This window comes from Poecilia latipinna, unplaced genomic scaffold, assembly GCF_001443285.1.
Source record: "Poecilia latipinna isolate Pla-1442-1.1 unplaced genomic scaffold, P_latipinna-1.0 Scaffold400, whole genome shotgun sequence".
NCBI lineage: Eukaryota > Metazoa > Chordata > Actinopteri > Cyprinodontiformes > Poeciliidae > Poecilia > Poecilia latipinna.
In genome coordinates, this window is record NW_015113016.1 from 193,317 (window position 1) to 209,885 (window position 16,569).

The following is a 16,569-nucleotide window of genomic DNA, read 5'->3' on the forward strand; positions in this document are numbered from 1 at the left end:
ATGCCGTACTCAGACAAGCTGATTACATAACTCTGCTTGTGGGGCAGTGGCACAAAGACCTCTGTGCTGCCTCGGTTTCTGGCCACTGGATGCACCATAGTTGAAACTGTATTTTTTTAATGTGTGTTTGCATAAATCAGGAAATCAACCAAAAGTTGGGTGTTTTTCCTCATAAAGCAAAATCTCATAGGATTCATTACACAAAGAGTGACACATTCCAAGTGTCTGAGTTTAGTTAACGGTAAATTAAACCTCAAAAGTTCAAAAATTTAAAATATTCCATAAGACCAACTTTGAAAAAAGTGTCTTTAATCAAAAAATACTGGCTTGTTGGGAAGTATTTCAGTGTAGTGTATGCACTCAATACTTTAAGGGCCCTCTGTGGTTCTGCTGATGTGCCATTTCATGTCTTCTACTTGACAATACATTATAAATTATCTAGGTTTGATTCAGGAAAGTTTACTGCCCTATTAAGTACAGCGATACTATGCATTAAGCCAGGTTTTGGTACTTTAGGCAGAGTGGGCGGCTGTCAAATTCAGCTGGAAAATGGAAATCCGCATCCCCATTAAGCTTGTCAATAGAGGGAAGCATAAAGTGCTGTAAAACTTTATGACTTTGCTGACCTTGTACTTGGTAATGCTTATGGCTGCTTCTAGAGCATCCATGCACAGATGTTTTCAGGGCGGAGACTGTAACTGTTGTATTGTGGTCATTCCTGAACCAGAGATAATATCAGAAGTATATTACCTGCTAAGGAGAGAAAGCACTGGACTGTTGCCCAGTGATCCAAGGTTCTCTTTTCAGATAAAAGTAAGTCTTGCATTTGATTTGGAAATCTGGATAAAAAGTGAAGAAGCACAGAATCCAAGATCCAGTGATAAAGTTTCCACACTCAGTGATTATTCAGGGATCCATGGTGTTTGCACCTTTTCCTGTGGTATATTCAGTTCTCCTTTAAATGCTCGGATACAGCATTCAGGGAACAACCAGCTACTTTGACATTTTATAGCTTGTCCTGCTGGAGAACTGTCAAGTCAGCAGTCTTCCTCGTGACTGTGTAAACCACAACAACATTTCTGTACAAAGAAGATTCTTTTTTAATTATTGTTGGTTGGTCCTATGCTATATTATAATTTTATGAGAAACTGGATGTTGACTTTTAATCATTGTCATTAAATTTAACAAAATAAAATATTTTAGATATAGCACATAATATGTTTCAAACTTTTTAAATACTTATTACCAAATGTAACTTTTTGATGATGTTCCAGTTTGTTGAGATGCACTTTAGGTCAACAGGTTTTCATGTGAAAGATGACTTTAGTGTTAACTGTGCTGTTGATTGGGTTGCATCTACACACATCAAACCTATTCTCCCTTAATTTTGGTGGTTTTATCGTTGTGTTGCAAAGGCTCCTGGGTAGAGCTGGAGCTGAATGGTAATACAGGGGCAGAGAGCAGGCCGACCAGCCAGCTGACGCCACCTGCTGAAGACCAAATCAACGCAAATGCAGGCATGAGTCAAAGTCTCCCCCCTTTAGAAGAGGGTGAAAGTGACGAAACCCTGATTGGAGGACTGGAACATGTGCCATCGTCATCTTCTATCCACAACGGAGACATGGAAAAAATACTTCTGGATGCTCAGCATGAGTCCAGCCCAAGTAATTCATCCTGTGAGAGGTAGGCCACACATTTCCTTTACTATTTTCAGTAAAACCTAAGTATTGATTTTTTTGTTAATATACACTATTGCCAACCCCTCACAGTCCTCACAGACCACCCAGTTCCGCACAGGATGATGGCCAGATAACATTTGATGTGGAGATGTCCAGTCCAAGAGGCAGTCAGGTAGGGATACCTGGCAAACGTATTAGCAACTCTGGAACATTTTTTTATAAGTTTTATAACATCAAACGACAAATGTCCATGTGACACATATCACTATATGTGATTGACCAGCACAAAGTTGGTCTTAATTGTAAAGGTAGAATACATGGTTGTTAATTTTTTCCCAGAACTATCTCTGATGGCCCAAAATAAAATCCAGTGCAAGCAATTTCACTCAGAAATCCCTAATTATGAAATACCATCAACATATGTGTAATTTAGTCTCAGTATAAATCCAGGTATAGATAATGGGTAGATGGAAAGTTTGCTTGATGTCAAGTAGAAGCTACTTATGTAGTTCAAAAGATTTGCAGCTGTAATTCTAGCAAAAGGTGAGGTGGTTCTGCAAAGTACTGACTCAGGATAGAAGAATACAAATGCAAGAAAAACTTTTAAAACGACATATTGAACATAGACTCTACTAAAGTCTTTTGGGGCAGGATTTCTTTCCACATCTTTTTGCCTTTACATTTCCAGTCAGAGGACGATACTGCAGACATGGACAGAGATGATGACATCTTGATGAACAAAGAAGTTGATTGGGTGGCCAATTGGTCCAGTAGGCCTGAAAACATCCCCCCAAAGTTAGTACGCTGGCAAGCTCAGAATCAGCTGCCCATCGGGATATTCTCCCTCAGTGGTCTCAGAAACAACGTTAACTGGTTGTTCTTTTCAGGGAGTTCCACTTCAGACATCCCCGACGTTCAGTGTCTCTGAGTATGCGGAAGAGCGGCGTCATGAAGAAAGGTGGCATCTTCTCTGCTGAATTCCTAAAAGTTTTCATTCCTTCCCTGCTCATCTCACACATGCTGGCTCTTGGCCTTGGGTAAGATGGGTCATCTGTTAGTAGTTTTAAAATATTTTGGGGATTTTTTTTTCTGTGCTTGCTTTTCTTGTTTAGTTCATAGCTAATATTTTCTCAAACATCATATTTTTATGCATGGATGTAGGAATTACTAACAGGACAACAATGCAAATTATATGTCTATCTTCACAAAGAGGGACTAGAGAAGAGAAATGACTTAAAATAACGTTTAAGTCAGATATGGAAGGCGCCTTGTATGAATAAAGTTACTTATCTTTGTTTTAATTATTTGTCCTATGTTTTCTCATTTTTAATAATAATAAAAAGTCGTTCTATTTCACATGTTTGATGATTTTATTTTAGGGTGTACATTGGGAAAAGAATTGCCACAGCTGCCACCAGCTCCTACTGAGCAGAAGATGAAGCAGTGCCTGGGTGTTCTCCTGTCTCCAAGCCTCCCAAACGCCTCCTGAAGTCAAGCTCTCACTGTGTGCATCTGTCCTACGCCCACGTCTTTCTCTTCCAATCTGCATTAACTGGTGTCACACTGTAGATGTAGTCATGCTGATTAATTATGTGGTTGCACTCCACCAGATTTTGACACGGGGTGGGGCTTTATCGTATACGCGAGTCACCGACTTGAATCTAACTCAAAATCTAACTTGCCACGGACCTTATGTCAGGTGGCATCCAGTTGAAGTTTCCTTTTGTGTCTTGATATTGAACATATCGATTCTGGTATTTCTGCAGGGCTACAAGTTTTCTTTTAGGTGTTCTAAAAAGCAGAAAGGAAAACATATGTTATTTACGCCATAACTGCTTTATGAACTAATTGACTTTGGGGAACAGGAGAGACTTTGATAGCTTGAAAGTTTGTGACTTTAAGGCCCACTTCACACCAGATTAAGGCCACCCTGCAATCTCCAGGCGTTTTAGGATCATTTGTATGCCGCTGGATTGCGGCAAAGATGGAAAACCGCATTTTAATGTGCTCCTACTGTTAGGACATAGGTTTTCCTGCTGGGTTGTTATCCGGTACTTTTGCCATGTGCTTCAGATGATCTAGGATTCCTCTTTACAATCTGCAGAATTGGGAGGTTTCTGATGAATGTTCTGGTTGATATTTAACATTGTCTTTGTCTACTGTGAACAGGGCCTTACTGTCAAGGTGCAGTGAACTGCTGTTCAGAGCTGAATGCTGAAGCACTGCTTTTTTTTTTTTTTTTCTTTTTTTTTTAATTTCGCACAATTTTGAGGATGGTATTCTTAACACGTTGATCCCCAGAGGGTTTCTATATAAACTTTGTTGAGTTGCCAAGCCTAAACATTATCCTACTATCTTGTCCCAAAAATGTTACTATGAAGAGTTGGAATGTTTTATTATAGTGGCATCTAGATTGGAAGATAATATACCAGGCCAAAAGCTACTTCTTTTATGTATTTTTTTTCTAACATATCCCTTTTTTTTTACATATAGGAGCAGTAGCAAAGTGCCAAAACATTTACCTTTCACCACTGCACATTGGTGGCCTATCTTATGCTTTCTGATTTGTTTTGTTTTCTAATATGTTTAGATATTTAATTATGTACATGTGAATATTAATTTAAGCTGTGACCTTCCCTGTGCTATGTACACCTCTCAACATTGTATAACTTGTTTATACATTGATTATTAATGCATTATTTCAGTGTTTCTTATGCATTGTGGCAGTGTGAGTATTGTGTTTTTGCTCAGTTGCTAGGGTTGCTAGGGCTTTAGCTGCACAAATCACCACCACAGAGGAAGATATTTTCTGAAGTGTTATCTGACTTTAATCTTGGTTTCACTGTACAATAATTTCACCTAATATATGCTATATTATGTACAGTGTCTGTGGACCATCGAGTATGATGATATAGAAATCGTTTATTACAGATAAAGTATGCATTTCTGTATGTTAATGCTCATTGCATGGCTCCTCTGTTGATGGATAATAACCATATTAAAATATAAACTACAATTTACAAAATTGTCCGTTTTGGTTTCAGTTCTAAGCTGTAATGCGTGATTTAGGTGGCCAGCTCATAAACTACAGATCTATGTACAGTATATCTGTGTGGAGTGAAGAGCATTTTGGAATTTAAATGTGATTCATACAGTAATCATAACTTCATATTACAAATGGGAAAGCCGGAGGTTTCTCAATAACCCTGAATCTCAAAATGCAATATGGTTACCACCCTTAGCCTGTGTGAACTTGGGCTGCATGATATATAAGCAATAAAACAGCTAAGTTCTATATAAATTTTTATTATTGCAATGACAACCTAACATGATTCATTTTGTCATTGTTTTGTTTACTTTTTTTTCTAAGAGCACAAACTGCACAGCATGCTGTCATGGTTAGAACTAGAGATTGCAAAAGCAAAACTTTAAAGAAAAAATAGTGATTAAGATAAAAAAAATTACTTGAGAGTGTGGCATCTTGGAAGAAACGTTGCACAGGAAGTAAATTTAGCTTGAAACCTAGCTTACTTAAGTGAACAGCACTGAGAGAAGCAAGACGGAAAACAATGCACACATTTAGACATTTCAGCTATTTAGAGAGACCATTTACATTAACACGCATGGTTTTTGGACTGGGTAAGAAAACATGATTAACTGGAGGACAACCAGATATGCAAGAACATGCTAACTCTATGCAGAAAGACTGCAGATTGGACCCAGAAACTTCTTGGTGCAAAGCAAGAGTTGCACCAGGCTGCTGATAGAGATAATGCCAGAAACACAACTGCAATCTTTTCTTATGCTTTTCTTTTTGTTTGTTAGCCATTGTAGCAAGACAAAGGGAGACAACAAGAGAAGAGTATAGTGATGCAGACCTATGCTTTTGGCCAGAATTACTTAAAATTTACTTTGTCACATTTTAGTAGTTTACATTGCTTGTCATATTTACCTATTTTTCTACTCCTGTCTGACGGATAAAATAATCCAATTTCCTTTTAATCCATATAAAAACAGATAAATTACATATAAAAGAAAAACAAAATTAAAAGCGTTTCCAATACTATGAAGATTTACAAATTTAATTCAATCCAATCACTAAGACTAAATTAGTTAAAATACTGACTTGGGAAACACACTTGGTAACACACTTGACTTGGGAAAACCATTTCAGAAATGTAAATCATGACATTTACATAATTTACATAATTAATCTTTGCTGTTAGATGTTGATAACTGGTTTTGTCCTATATTACCTACTTGTCAATTAGTTTATTTTTACCCCATTGAAAAGTAATTATGCTTGTACATGACACCCATTAAAAGGGCTAGTTTAGCTCAAACGTTATTTTGGATAAATGAATCACTGTCAGATTGTTTTAGTAGGATTAATAACATTTGTATTTCAACCTAAATGTTGTCATAGGGACGGCAACATGGATCCGGATCGTGGACCAGTAAGATGTTCAGGGCGGGGGAGTGCGCATGCTCCGTCCCTCTTTGTGGCCCTTGTCTTCTTGGTGGCTTTATGGTCTGCAGAGACCTGGTCTAGCCGTAAATATAGAGATTCTCCACTGTTAGGCAAAAGCAAATCTCAATTTGCAGCTTTATCCTGACTACCCAACGCACATTTAGCTGGCTATCGTTATAAATAGTCCGGGACAGACATTGTTGAGCCGGGGCGTCGACTGGCCGAGAGGCAGAGCATCCATCCATTCATCCTTTTTTTTATAGGCAGCTAGCGTTAGCCTCAACTAAAACCAGGGGGGCAGCGGTGTTGGGGGGAATTTCAACATGTCCGGCTACCAAGGAAAGAAGAACATCCCCAAAATTACAGTGAGTGATACGTGTCTGTTTTATTCATCTGTCTCTTTTAAGTGCGGCGTGGATAAGAATCAGCTGGAAGCTAGCTGTTAGCTGCTGCGACCATTCATTTACATTGACGCTGTCAGCAGCAGCTGTGCTACAGCTCCTCATCAGCTCCAGGTCAGGGATGAACAATAAGAATAATTCACTGGATTTGTCACTTGAAGCTACCTTCTATCATAAATGCACCTGTGTGTGTAAGTGAAGGTGTCCCTTGTTCCCAGCCTCCTCAACCTCTGGTGTAGTTACCAGGTTAAAAAAACAGATTCCTTCATAGCCATCATTTCATCTGTCATTCTTCGTCTTCTTTCTATTTATGTTAAACTGTCAACATTTAGCCTTCTTTATGTAAGATTTAAAAAAAATCTTCATCCATAACATCAGGTGAATGGGGTTCCACTGTATTTAATTGTAAGAGAACTAACCCCCCTGGTAAAGTAGGTCAGCAGAAAGCATCTCTGCAGAAGCCATGTCTTCATTATGTAGCTGTCACAGTCAGAGCTGTGGACTTTAGAACTACTGGCCAGACTTTTCTGCAAAAATAAGTCAAACTTCAGATGCAGAACCTGCCTCTGGTGTCATCTCAAACAGCAGGAGACAGCAGATCAGAAGTCTACTGAATGTGGCAATGTTTTCCTTCATGGTTTTTTTTTATTATTATACTTGCAAGACTTATTTGGATTCCTTCTTTTAAAGGTTTTGACTTTAATCAGTTTGTGAAGTACACCAGGTCAGTTTTCATTTTCATTGACTGTTTTGAACTAAGTTGTTCCAGTTAAAAAAAACAAAAAAACAAAAAAAACTACATGGCCTGTTCAATTGAAATTATTTTTAAAACATGTAAGTTCTCAATGTAAGCTAAAGTATTATGTGTTCAAAATGCTTGCATCGTCACTGAACTGTCAAATCATGAATGTAAGACAATACAAACAGAACACTTGTAAAATCTACTCATTTTACAAAGTGTATGCACATTTGTACCAGTTCAAGTTCTGCAGACGATCAGAAGCGTTTGCTTTAGCTTCGCCACCCACAGCAGTATTGATCATGGGTTGGTAGCTATTGGAGACCATCACTGTTGGTTGAACACCCTGCTTAAATGTCACATGAATGCCTCAGAGTCGATTTAATTATTTTAAAGGTTGCTCGTCTGCCATAGTGTTTACTAACGGTAATTGATCATCTGTATTATTCTGGTGCCTCTTGTGATGTCATCAGCCTAAACGCATACGCAGCAGCTACCAGTCTTATTTACATTTTCAAATCTTAATATTTTGTGAAAACTCGCTGTGGCAGTTTATAGTTTGTTACTCAGCAGCACTGGATAGTAGCTTTAATTTGCTCAGCTCATTGACGTCGTTTGAGGACATCTTCAGGACAGCTGAGGGTTGTAAGCAAACGGCAGGAAAATACCAGACTAAGTATGGAGACTACAACTCTGTGTTAGAGGCCTTCAGGGTCTGGTGTCAGGACAGAGTGAAGAACGAAACACCAAGTTTAGACTGTAACAGTCTTTATCTTTCATAGCAACTTTTTTTGTTGTTAAAATTAAAGACAATACTCAATTTTCTGCAAAATCATATTTTTTTTCTAATGGCACGTAAAAAGATTCTTCCACAGATACAGTTTTGAAACAAAAAAAAAACCCCAAATAATTTACACATTTTCCCCTAATTGTGCATCGTATCATGTGTCCCTAAGTTTTGTCTTTTTTTCTTAAAAAAAAAAAAAACGCACAAAGTGCTGGTTGTTGGATCTACAGGTCAGAAATTGTGAAAATTATTAGTTTTGATGCATTCAGTGCACTGGGGAGGAAAGCAGATTTTTGTTTTTGGTATTTAACCTGCCAATTAAGAGGTAATTATCCATTTCTGATCTCTGGTAGATTGATTGGTGCAGTTTTCTAATTCGATGTGCTAATAATGACACCATATGCATCAGGTAGTAATGAGGCTCCCTGCATTTTAAGTCATTCATTTGTAATCATCTTTTTTTTTTCCTGTCATATTGGGTTTCCTTAACCATCTCAACTTGATAAACTCTGGTTTAAAGTAAGGTTGTAAACTTAGCAGTTTTTGCTCAAATTTAAATCACAGGCTGCTCAACATTTTACTTGGTAGGCTAATGTCATAGTAAAACTGCTCAGTTTATAGCTGTAAATCTATGGAGACTTTGAATGCACCATCTTTAATTAAAAATAGTTTTAAATGTGAAACTTTGTGTTCCTAATGCTGACCACTTAGTCCAAAACGTTAAAGCTGTATAACCCAAATCCCGACAACACATCTGTGGTTTCTGTACCTAATGTGTTCGAGTTCCTCATGGCTACAGCCTTGAAAAACCAAACATTTCCTGCTGTGAGCCCTGGAGAATACATATACCGCCTTCATTAGGTTTAAATGCCTCCCTCACAGGGCCCAGAAAGCCTGAAGAGGAAGTAGGACAGCGTGCTGCATTTTTCTTTCATCTCATTCGGTTGGAGCCAATTGTGGCATAGGAGACTCTGCTCTTACCTCATGGTTTTGATCAAAGATTTCTCCTCCTTTGTATAATGAGGTAGGACTGATATGTCCTGCAAAGTAATCTTGAATAGTTTGTTTTCAGAATTAATGGTCTAAAGGATAAATTGTAGTTTACTGACTTGACAGTTTTCCAACACGATCATGGATGTTCGCTGTACAACGAGGTCGGGCTGAAAAACCTGTCATGATATAAGTATTTCATATCAGTCTATCTAAACTTGTCAATGTCGATTGATTTGTTTTTGTTCTAAATATCTGAGCTGCTTCTAAACGGCTGGTGTGACCTTTCTCTTTTTATCCACAGTTTTTACTCCTCATTGTTTTTTTATCTTTAACATTAAGCAGCTATGACTCACGGTAGCGAAACCTTAAACTGCTGCTGCAAATCGGTTGTTGCTAAGTAACCAAAAAGCGAGCAAGTTAGTTGTTGCCACCACCAGCGTTGAGCAGCTAGAGCCCTTTCTCTGCCTCCATCTCCCAGAATGCTGTGCGGTTCTGGATCAGAGTTGAGTGAACATTCTATGTACTGAATATTCTTTCAGACGTTTTAGCTATTAAGATTGATTACGTTTCTATCGCAATATATATTGTTATTGATTTATTGTCCAGCTCTAAAAGGAGGTTAAGCAAGAGAAGACCATCACTGAAGAAGCTAGGAGTGTTTATACTGCTTATCAAAGGATCTTGACAGAAAGTTTAGTGGAAGGAAAACTGCTTGGTTGAAAAAGGTAATTCTTATGAGTGCTTGAAGTCCTTGAAAATGCTTGAATTTTATTTTTAAGTATGCAAGGACCTTAAAGTGCTTAAATATGTATTTATTCACTGGTTTACCAGGTTCAAAGTGAAATACACTATTAGACATTTTGGCTTCTTGGATCATAAAAAAGGAGAATATGTTTGATTTACAGACAAATCTTGTTTCAGAGTGACCGTCTCCTCATCAAGGGAGCAAAGATAGTGAACGATGATCAGTCCTTCTTGGCTGATATCTACATGGAAGATGGAGTCATTAAGTAAGTTGTGCTTTGGGGTTACCATTAACACATGTCACAAAACTTGCTACAGGGATTCAAGTTCCCACTGTTCTTTTGTATTGTGGTTTCCTTCAGGCAACTTGGAGACAACCTCATTGTCCCGGGCGGAGTCAAGATCATAGAAGCCCACGGCAGAATGGTGATGCCGGGGGGCATTGATGTGCACACGCGCTTCCAGATGCCCGACCGAGGCATGGTGGCGGCGGACGACTTCTACCAGGGCACCCGGGCGGCGCTGGCTGGCGGCACAACCATGATCAGTTACGTGCGGACGTCCATGCTGCCGAGCGTATGATTTCCTTTGGATGCTTGTTGTTGTTCCACAAGCAAAATACTAACATGTTTTTCTGTTGTTTTTTTTTTCCTTGCGGCCCTCATTAGTCGACCATGTGGTACCGGAGCCCGGTGTCAGCCTGGTCACTGCTTTCAAACAGTGGAGAGAGTGGGCTGACAGCAAGTCCTGCTGTGACTACTCTCTGCACGTGGACATCGCTGAGTGGAATAACAGCACCCAGGAGGAGATGGAGACGCTAGTGAAGGATCACGGTATGTAGGACACGCTGATTGCTTTCTCTCAAACATCTGCTGCTCCTCTGACTGTGGTCAACCCTTAAATGATCACCCTTAACTGAATGTTGCTTGTTTCTTTTGTTTTATCTTAGTTTTTTTCCCAGTTTGCTCTCAGTTTTCCCTCCTTTGCCCTCTTTTCCGCCTTTTGGCCGTTTTCTCTCATAAAGCTTTCTATCTTCAGGTGTCAACTCTTTCCTGGTCTATTTGGCTTATAAGGATGTTTTCCAGCTTTCTGACTCTCAGGTATGCTTTGGTTGTGGCCCACCTCAGAGGGATCTCTGCTGACCTTTCTGTAGCAGCATTTCACTTCAAAGGTTGCCTGTTGGTTTGGGTGTAGTTGACGCCTCTCGGTTAACTGATGCGCATCTCGTTCTTGCAGATCTATGAGGTGTTCAGTGTCGTCAGAGACCTGGGAGCCATCGCTCAGGTTCACGCCGAGAACGGAGACATTGTTGCAGAGGTAAGACCACTACAGTGTCCTTCATTTTGCTTTCTTGCAACCACAAACTTTAATATATCTTATTAGGATTTTATGTAAAAGGAAAAGAGCAGCAACTTTTTACAAATATTAATCTGAGAAGTGTTGCATATAGGGGTGAATCATTCGATCTGCACCAATTTCTTTAATTCTGAGTAATCAACCAATACTTACCTGTTAAACTAATCATATCTTCCTCAACAAAGGTCTGAAAATCAGCCACTATCACAGTTTTCTCTGCAGTAATAGAGGGCTCACTGACAGACCCGCCCATCAGGTCATGTCTGCATGTTTGGGTGAACAATAGTCACCTCGCTGCTTCCAACTTAGCAACTTTTCAGACGTCTCTTGCATCTTTCTTTTTTTTTAAAAAAAAAACAAAAACAACTAGAGACAAATCTAGAGACTTTTTTCTGTATTTTTGGAGATTTTGGCAACAGTTCCAGTTATAAAATAATATCTGTCAGCCAAAATAGTAATCAGCCAGTTAGACTTTAAAACTGCAATCGGTGCACCTCTAGTTGCATAGTTGCAGCCTCCTTTGCTTTAATACCCCTAAATAAAATCTAGTGCAACCAGCTCAAGCATTCACCTAACTACTAAGCACAGGTCACCTAAATGTCATTTAATCCCAGCTGTCCTCTGAATACGAACATCTCCACAGTGACCCTTGGTATTGAAAGTCTCATGATGTTGGAAAGGCAAGCAGGTCAAATCAGATAGGAAAATGGATGAAGGTCAATCCTGGAAGAAATCTTGTAAAAAGCTGCAAAAATAGTTGGAATGACAAAAAAAAATCCATTAAAGAATCTGTGACTTGAAAGTGAATCTTCAGATTCGGCCCAACTGAGCTCCAGCTGTTTTCACACTAACATGGCCAAAAATGTCACACTCTACATGTACAACGCTTCTCTAAAGTCTTACCTTGCAGTAAAAAGTGGCTCTACAAAGGATTAATTGAATACAAATGGATCCTTTTGTGATTATTTTTTTATTTGTAAAGCAAGGTGAAAAACATATATTGACATTTTTGCCAAAATCTAAAAAGGTAAGACATATAAAGTCTTCTTTATATGTCTCGTTTCTTTTTCTAACTGCCTCGCTTGGCTGTTTCAGGAGCAGAAACGCATATTAGAGCTGGGCATCGCCGGTCCTGAAGGCCACGTACTTAGCCGTCCAGAGGAGGTAAGGCTCCTCACCGTATTGCTGGAGGATAAAAGCAGCAAACGCTCTAAATTCAGAACACAAGACTCATGTGTGTGAGACCCCTGCGTGCGCCTGTCATTACCCACAGGTGGAGGCCGAGGCCGTTAACCGCTCGGTCACCATAGCCAATCAGACCAACTGCCCCCTGTACATCACCAAGGTGATGAGCAAGAGCGCAGCCGATGTTATTGCTCTCGCTCGGAAAAAGGGTAAAAAAAAAAAAAAAACAGAGGAGAGGAGAAACTTTCTCTCTTTATTTTGATCCTTTTTTTTTTTCTGTGCACTGACGTTAATCTGTCTGCTCCTGCAGGTGCTGTGGTTTACGGAGAGCCCATCTCTGCCAGCTTGGGCACAGATGGCACCCATTACTGGAGTAAGAACTGGGCCAAGGCAGCAGCCTTTGTCACCTCGCCGCCGCTCAGCCCCGATCCCACCACCCCCGACTACCTCAACTCTCTGCTGTCATGGTAGGCACAAAGAGTCAGGAGCTAAAATAAAAGCTGGAGCTCAGCGGCACGACGTGCAGAACTCCACCTCGCTTTCACTCACAAGCTCTTATTTATCCAAATTGTTAATGATGCACCCTTTGTGGACTTGTAATTCATTGATAATTAGATAATTAGAGCAGGTCTGTCAGTGAGGCAAATAGATTGTTTTTTGATTTCTGTATACATTTCCAGTGGGGACCTGCAGGTCACTGGTAGTGCTCACTGCACTTTCCATACATCCCAGCGTGCAGTAGGCAAAGATAACTTCACCATGATTCCAGAAGGCACCAACGGCACCGAGGAGAGGATGTCTCTTGTCTGGGACAAATGTGTGGTAAGGGGGATCTTATTTTATAAGACTAGAAAATCAGTCCTTTAAAACATCTGCTGTCATCGTGTTTGCTTTACTCGCCCTGCCTTTAACAGGTGACTGGAAAGATGGATGAGAACCAGTTTGTGGCGGTAACCAGCACAAACGCAGCCAAGATCTTCAACCTGTACCCCCGCAAAGGTCGCATCGCCGTGGGTTCGGATGCTGACCTCGTGCTGTGGGACCCAGATCTGACAAAGATCATCTCGGCCAAGAGCCACAACCTGGTCCGACTCTTAACTAGCCTGTCCTTTTTTTTTTTTTTTCTTCCTCCCGCTCTTTCTTTGTTTCCCACCTGTTGCATTGCCTTGTAAGGCAGCTAGTTGCTAATCAAGCCTCTTCATGTCACAGGCTGTAGAGTACAACATCTTTGAAGGGACAGAGGTGCGTGGGGGTCCTCTGGTGGTCATCAGCCAGGGTAAGATTGTGTTGGAGGAGGGCACGCTCCACACCACAGAGGGCTGCGGGCGCTACATCAGCCGCAAACCTTTCTCGGACCACGTGTACAAGAGGATAAAGGCCCGCAGCAGGGTGGGTTTTTATTTAAACACACAAGCTCCTCTGTACAATCACTCTGCTCATGCTGTAGAGAAAGTTTTCACAAACATTCTGAATGTTATTTTAATTTGAGGCTTTTGACTGATACCTTAGCAAGTTGCACAGAAACCACATGGATTATGTAGCAATCAACAAGTTTTTGGCCTAAATCTTGATGGATGTTTTTCTACTCTTTATCAGAATTGGTAGAGCTCGTCAAAGCGAGGCTGGTTCTGATGTATGCTGTGGATCAATGGCCTAAAAACATCGTGTTTTAAGTTCACAGCTGCAGCTTGCGATTATTTTAGTAATTGATTATTCTGTTCATTAATTGATTAATCTAACAAAAAATGTTTCACATTCCGTAGATTTTTTTTTCATTTAAACACTGGCTTATTTTATGAAATAAAGTTGTATGCAAAATGCATACATTTTGCAGCAATAAAAAAAAATTTAAAGGGATTAAAATGCAACAATTTAATTCCCTTTTTTAAATGAGAAAATAAACATTTTATGGCCTAAAATGCAATAATGGCATTCCTTCAGCATATGCTTAATATTTTTGTAAAGGATGGATATTTATAGAAATGTATACAAGTTTTTCATCTTATAAGCAATACATATGTGTTTATTGTACTGTTTTTGCATTGTTGCTGCTCTAATTGTGTTTTTCTTTTAGCAAGTTGTATTTTTTTAGTCTGCATTATTTCAATAATCGATTAATCATTTCGGCCTTATTTAAGTTTTTTTTTTTTTTAAGTTTCAATCATCTGGCTGTTGATTTGATCTGAAGTTAAACACTTTGTCAGTAGTCCTTGTTTATCATTCAGTATTTGTGCAGTGCTGGGGAAATGGACCCTCAGCATGATGCTGATTCAGTACATTCCAGCATGTTCACCCAGTTCTTGTTTTTAGTTGTTTGTGACATAATTAGTCCCTGGGATAAAGAACATTTCAAATGCATTATTTAGTGTTGGCTGTAGACCGTTTTCTCTGACGAAGTTCCCCATCTCGTTTAGCTCACAGAGCTGCGAGGAGTCCCCAGGGGCCAGTACGACGGGCCAGTGTGTGAGGTGACCGTCACTCCGAAGGTGATGTCCACGTTTTCTTCGATGAAGACGTCCCCCGCCAAGCAGCAGCAGCAGCAACAGCAGCAACAGCAGTTCACTCATCAGCCAGTGCGCAACCTCCACCAGTCTGGCTTCAGCCTGTCCGGTGAGTCGACGCATGAATGCAGCTCCTCTTTGAATCTCATGCAAGTTAATCTGAAACCTTCCAGTCAACTTCCTGTTCGATTTACCTTTAAGGCGCCCAGATAGATGACAACGTTCCACGTCGCACCACTCAACGCATTGTGGCGCCCCCTGGTGGAAAAGCAAACATCACCAGCCTCGGCTAGGCTCCTCAATTAAGCCGCAGGAGGATCACGGGACCAGATGCCACGAGTAACCACATCTCATCAGATCTCTCTTCACTTCTGGCTCCCCTGCACCCTTTCTATCCATTTTTACTCTAACATTTCCACCATGTCACCTCATTCAAGAAAAAACAGGCACTGTTTCACGTAGTTTAACATCTCCTGCCACATTTCTGCATCGAGGTAGGAGAGAGCGAATTTAGGGAAAGCTTTTTTTATCTTCATTTGCTCATTGAGGAAGTAATTTGTTTACATTGTTTTTCAATCTTTGCTCCGTGTTAAAAGCTGTTCCAAGAATAGATCAGAACGCTGATTAGGAGGCAGTTTCATGACGTTCTAACCGAAGCAAATGTTCAGTTTTGTGTTTTTATAGCAGATAGTTTTGATGGTTGTGTTAAAGAACCACTTTTGGCTAAACAGTACAGGACCGCCCGCGGTCCGAAAAGTGAAATGCTTCTCTGATTTCTTTGACATTTGCCAAAATATTCGCCAAAATAATTTGGTACACATAAAAGTATAAATGAAATGCAAAATGTACAGCAATATTATGAAGTCGTGGAAATCAGTTTATTTTGTTTTTATTTTTAATTAAAATTGAAATTTAACAATAGATCTGGATTATGTGAAGGAAAAAAATTACAATCTATCTGTGTCATAGGTTTTTCTTTTTAATATATCTATTTAAACAAAAATAATGAAAGTTAAGTCTTGTTTAACATTAGCTTTGAATCGCACTTTCTAATTATGATTACACCCCGATTAATGCATACTTATTTAGACAGGAACAACACCAGGTTGCCGTTGCCTTTTCGGATTAAAATAAAAGAATACATTTCTCCTTCAGAACATTACATTAAACCCCAAATGTTATAGCTAAAAGACAAAAGTCTCACACATTTAAAGAACTATTTAGTTTTTAAAGATTAAAGGAAAAGAATGACAGAAAAAACTACCTTTTGTCATTCTGGTCTTTTTAGATTAACACTGACTGAACAACCTAAAATTAGGTGTGATTCTACTTAGTGGGGTTGTCTGCTCCGACAGCTGACCTGCAGTGGGCTGCTTCACTGACATGCTACTCAGATCCGCTGCAGTTTTAAAACGCTGTTGGGTTAATGAAAGTGATGGATGACACTGCTTTAGCGTCGACTGATCATGTTTCTTCACAAGCTTAAATATTTGCAAACGGCAAATTTTGTTTTTCTTGTAAGCGAAGGAAAATCGTAGAAGGTTTTTTTTTGTTTGTTTGTTTTTTCCAACCAGCTGACCAGCAGTAGGCAGCAACAAATATGACCCAATGTTTTAGCCGGTAACCGGCCCACTGCTGACTCTGACAGGAAGATTTATCGACAGCGTTTGGTCGTCTTTAAGTTTCTAGCAGTGGTGGATTTAGTTTTTCTTA

At 39.6% G+C, this 16,569-nt stretch overlaps 2 protein-coding genes across 2 annotated transcripts in view; both read left to right on the forward strand.

Moving 5' to 3' along the window:
• Nucleotides 1-4,707, forward strand: part of bnip3la (BCL2 interacting protein 3 like a) — an 8,929-nt gene extending 4,222 nt beyond the window's left edge. Inside the window, exons 2-6 of the mRNA XM_015037290.1 lie at nucleotides 1,416-1,683; nucleotides 1,770-1,851; nucleotides 2,368-2,474; nucleotides 2,567-2,716; nucleotides 3,059-4,707. Of these exons, the coding sequence (XP_014892776.1) occupies nucleotides 1,416-1,683; nucleotides 1,770-1,851; nucleotides 2,368-2,474; nucleotides 2,567-2,716; nucleotides 3,059-3,107 (656 nt within the window). The 3' untranslated portion in view covers nucleotides 3,108-4,707. The remainder of the gene's footprint in view (nucleotides 1-1,415; nucleotides 1,684-1,769; nucleotides 1,852-2,367; nucleotides 2,475-2,566; nucleotides 2,717-3,058) is intronic.
• A 1,456-nt stretch (nucleotides 4,708-6,163) lies between these two features.
• Nucleotides 6,164-15,486, forward strand: dpysl2a (dihydropyrimidinase like 2a). The gene is made up of 14 exons (XM_015037291.1): nucleotides 6,164-6,515; nucleotides 9,992-10,080; nucleotides 10,177-10,361; nucleotides 10,483-10,647; nucleotides 10,853-10,914; nucleotides 11,051-11,131; nucleotides 12,266-12,334; nucleotides 12,444-12,564; nucleotides 12,666-12,822; nucleotides 13,036-13,177; nucleotides 13,270-13,440; nucleotides 13,565-13,744; nucleotides 14,770-14,965; nucleotides 15,058-15,486. The coding sequence occupies exons 1-14, from the start codon at nucleotides 6,474-6,476 to the stop codon at nucleotides 15,147-15,149; spliced, it is 1,752 nt and encodes a 583-aa protein (XP_014892777.1). The 5' UTR covers nucleotides 6,164-6,473; the 3' UTR covers nucleotides 15,150-15,486.
• Nucleotides 15,487-16,569: the final 1,083 nt, after the last annotated feature.

Excerpts from the sequence above, each read along its gene's own strand:
- dpysl2a (XM_015037291.1), top strand. The coding sequence starts at position 6,474 with ATGTCCGGCTACCAAGGAAAGAAGAACATCCCCAAAATTACA. Across the intron at positions 12,335-12,443 it reads TACTTAGCCGTCCAGAGGAG|GTGGAGGCCGAGGCCGTTAA; the intron begins GTAAGGCTCCTC and ends CATTACCCACAG. Across the intron at positions 13,178-13,269 it reads TTGTCTGGGACAAATGTGTG|GTGACTGGAAAGATGGATGA; the intron begins GTAAGGGGGATC and ends TGCCTTTAACAG.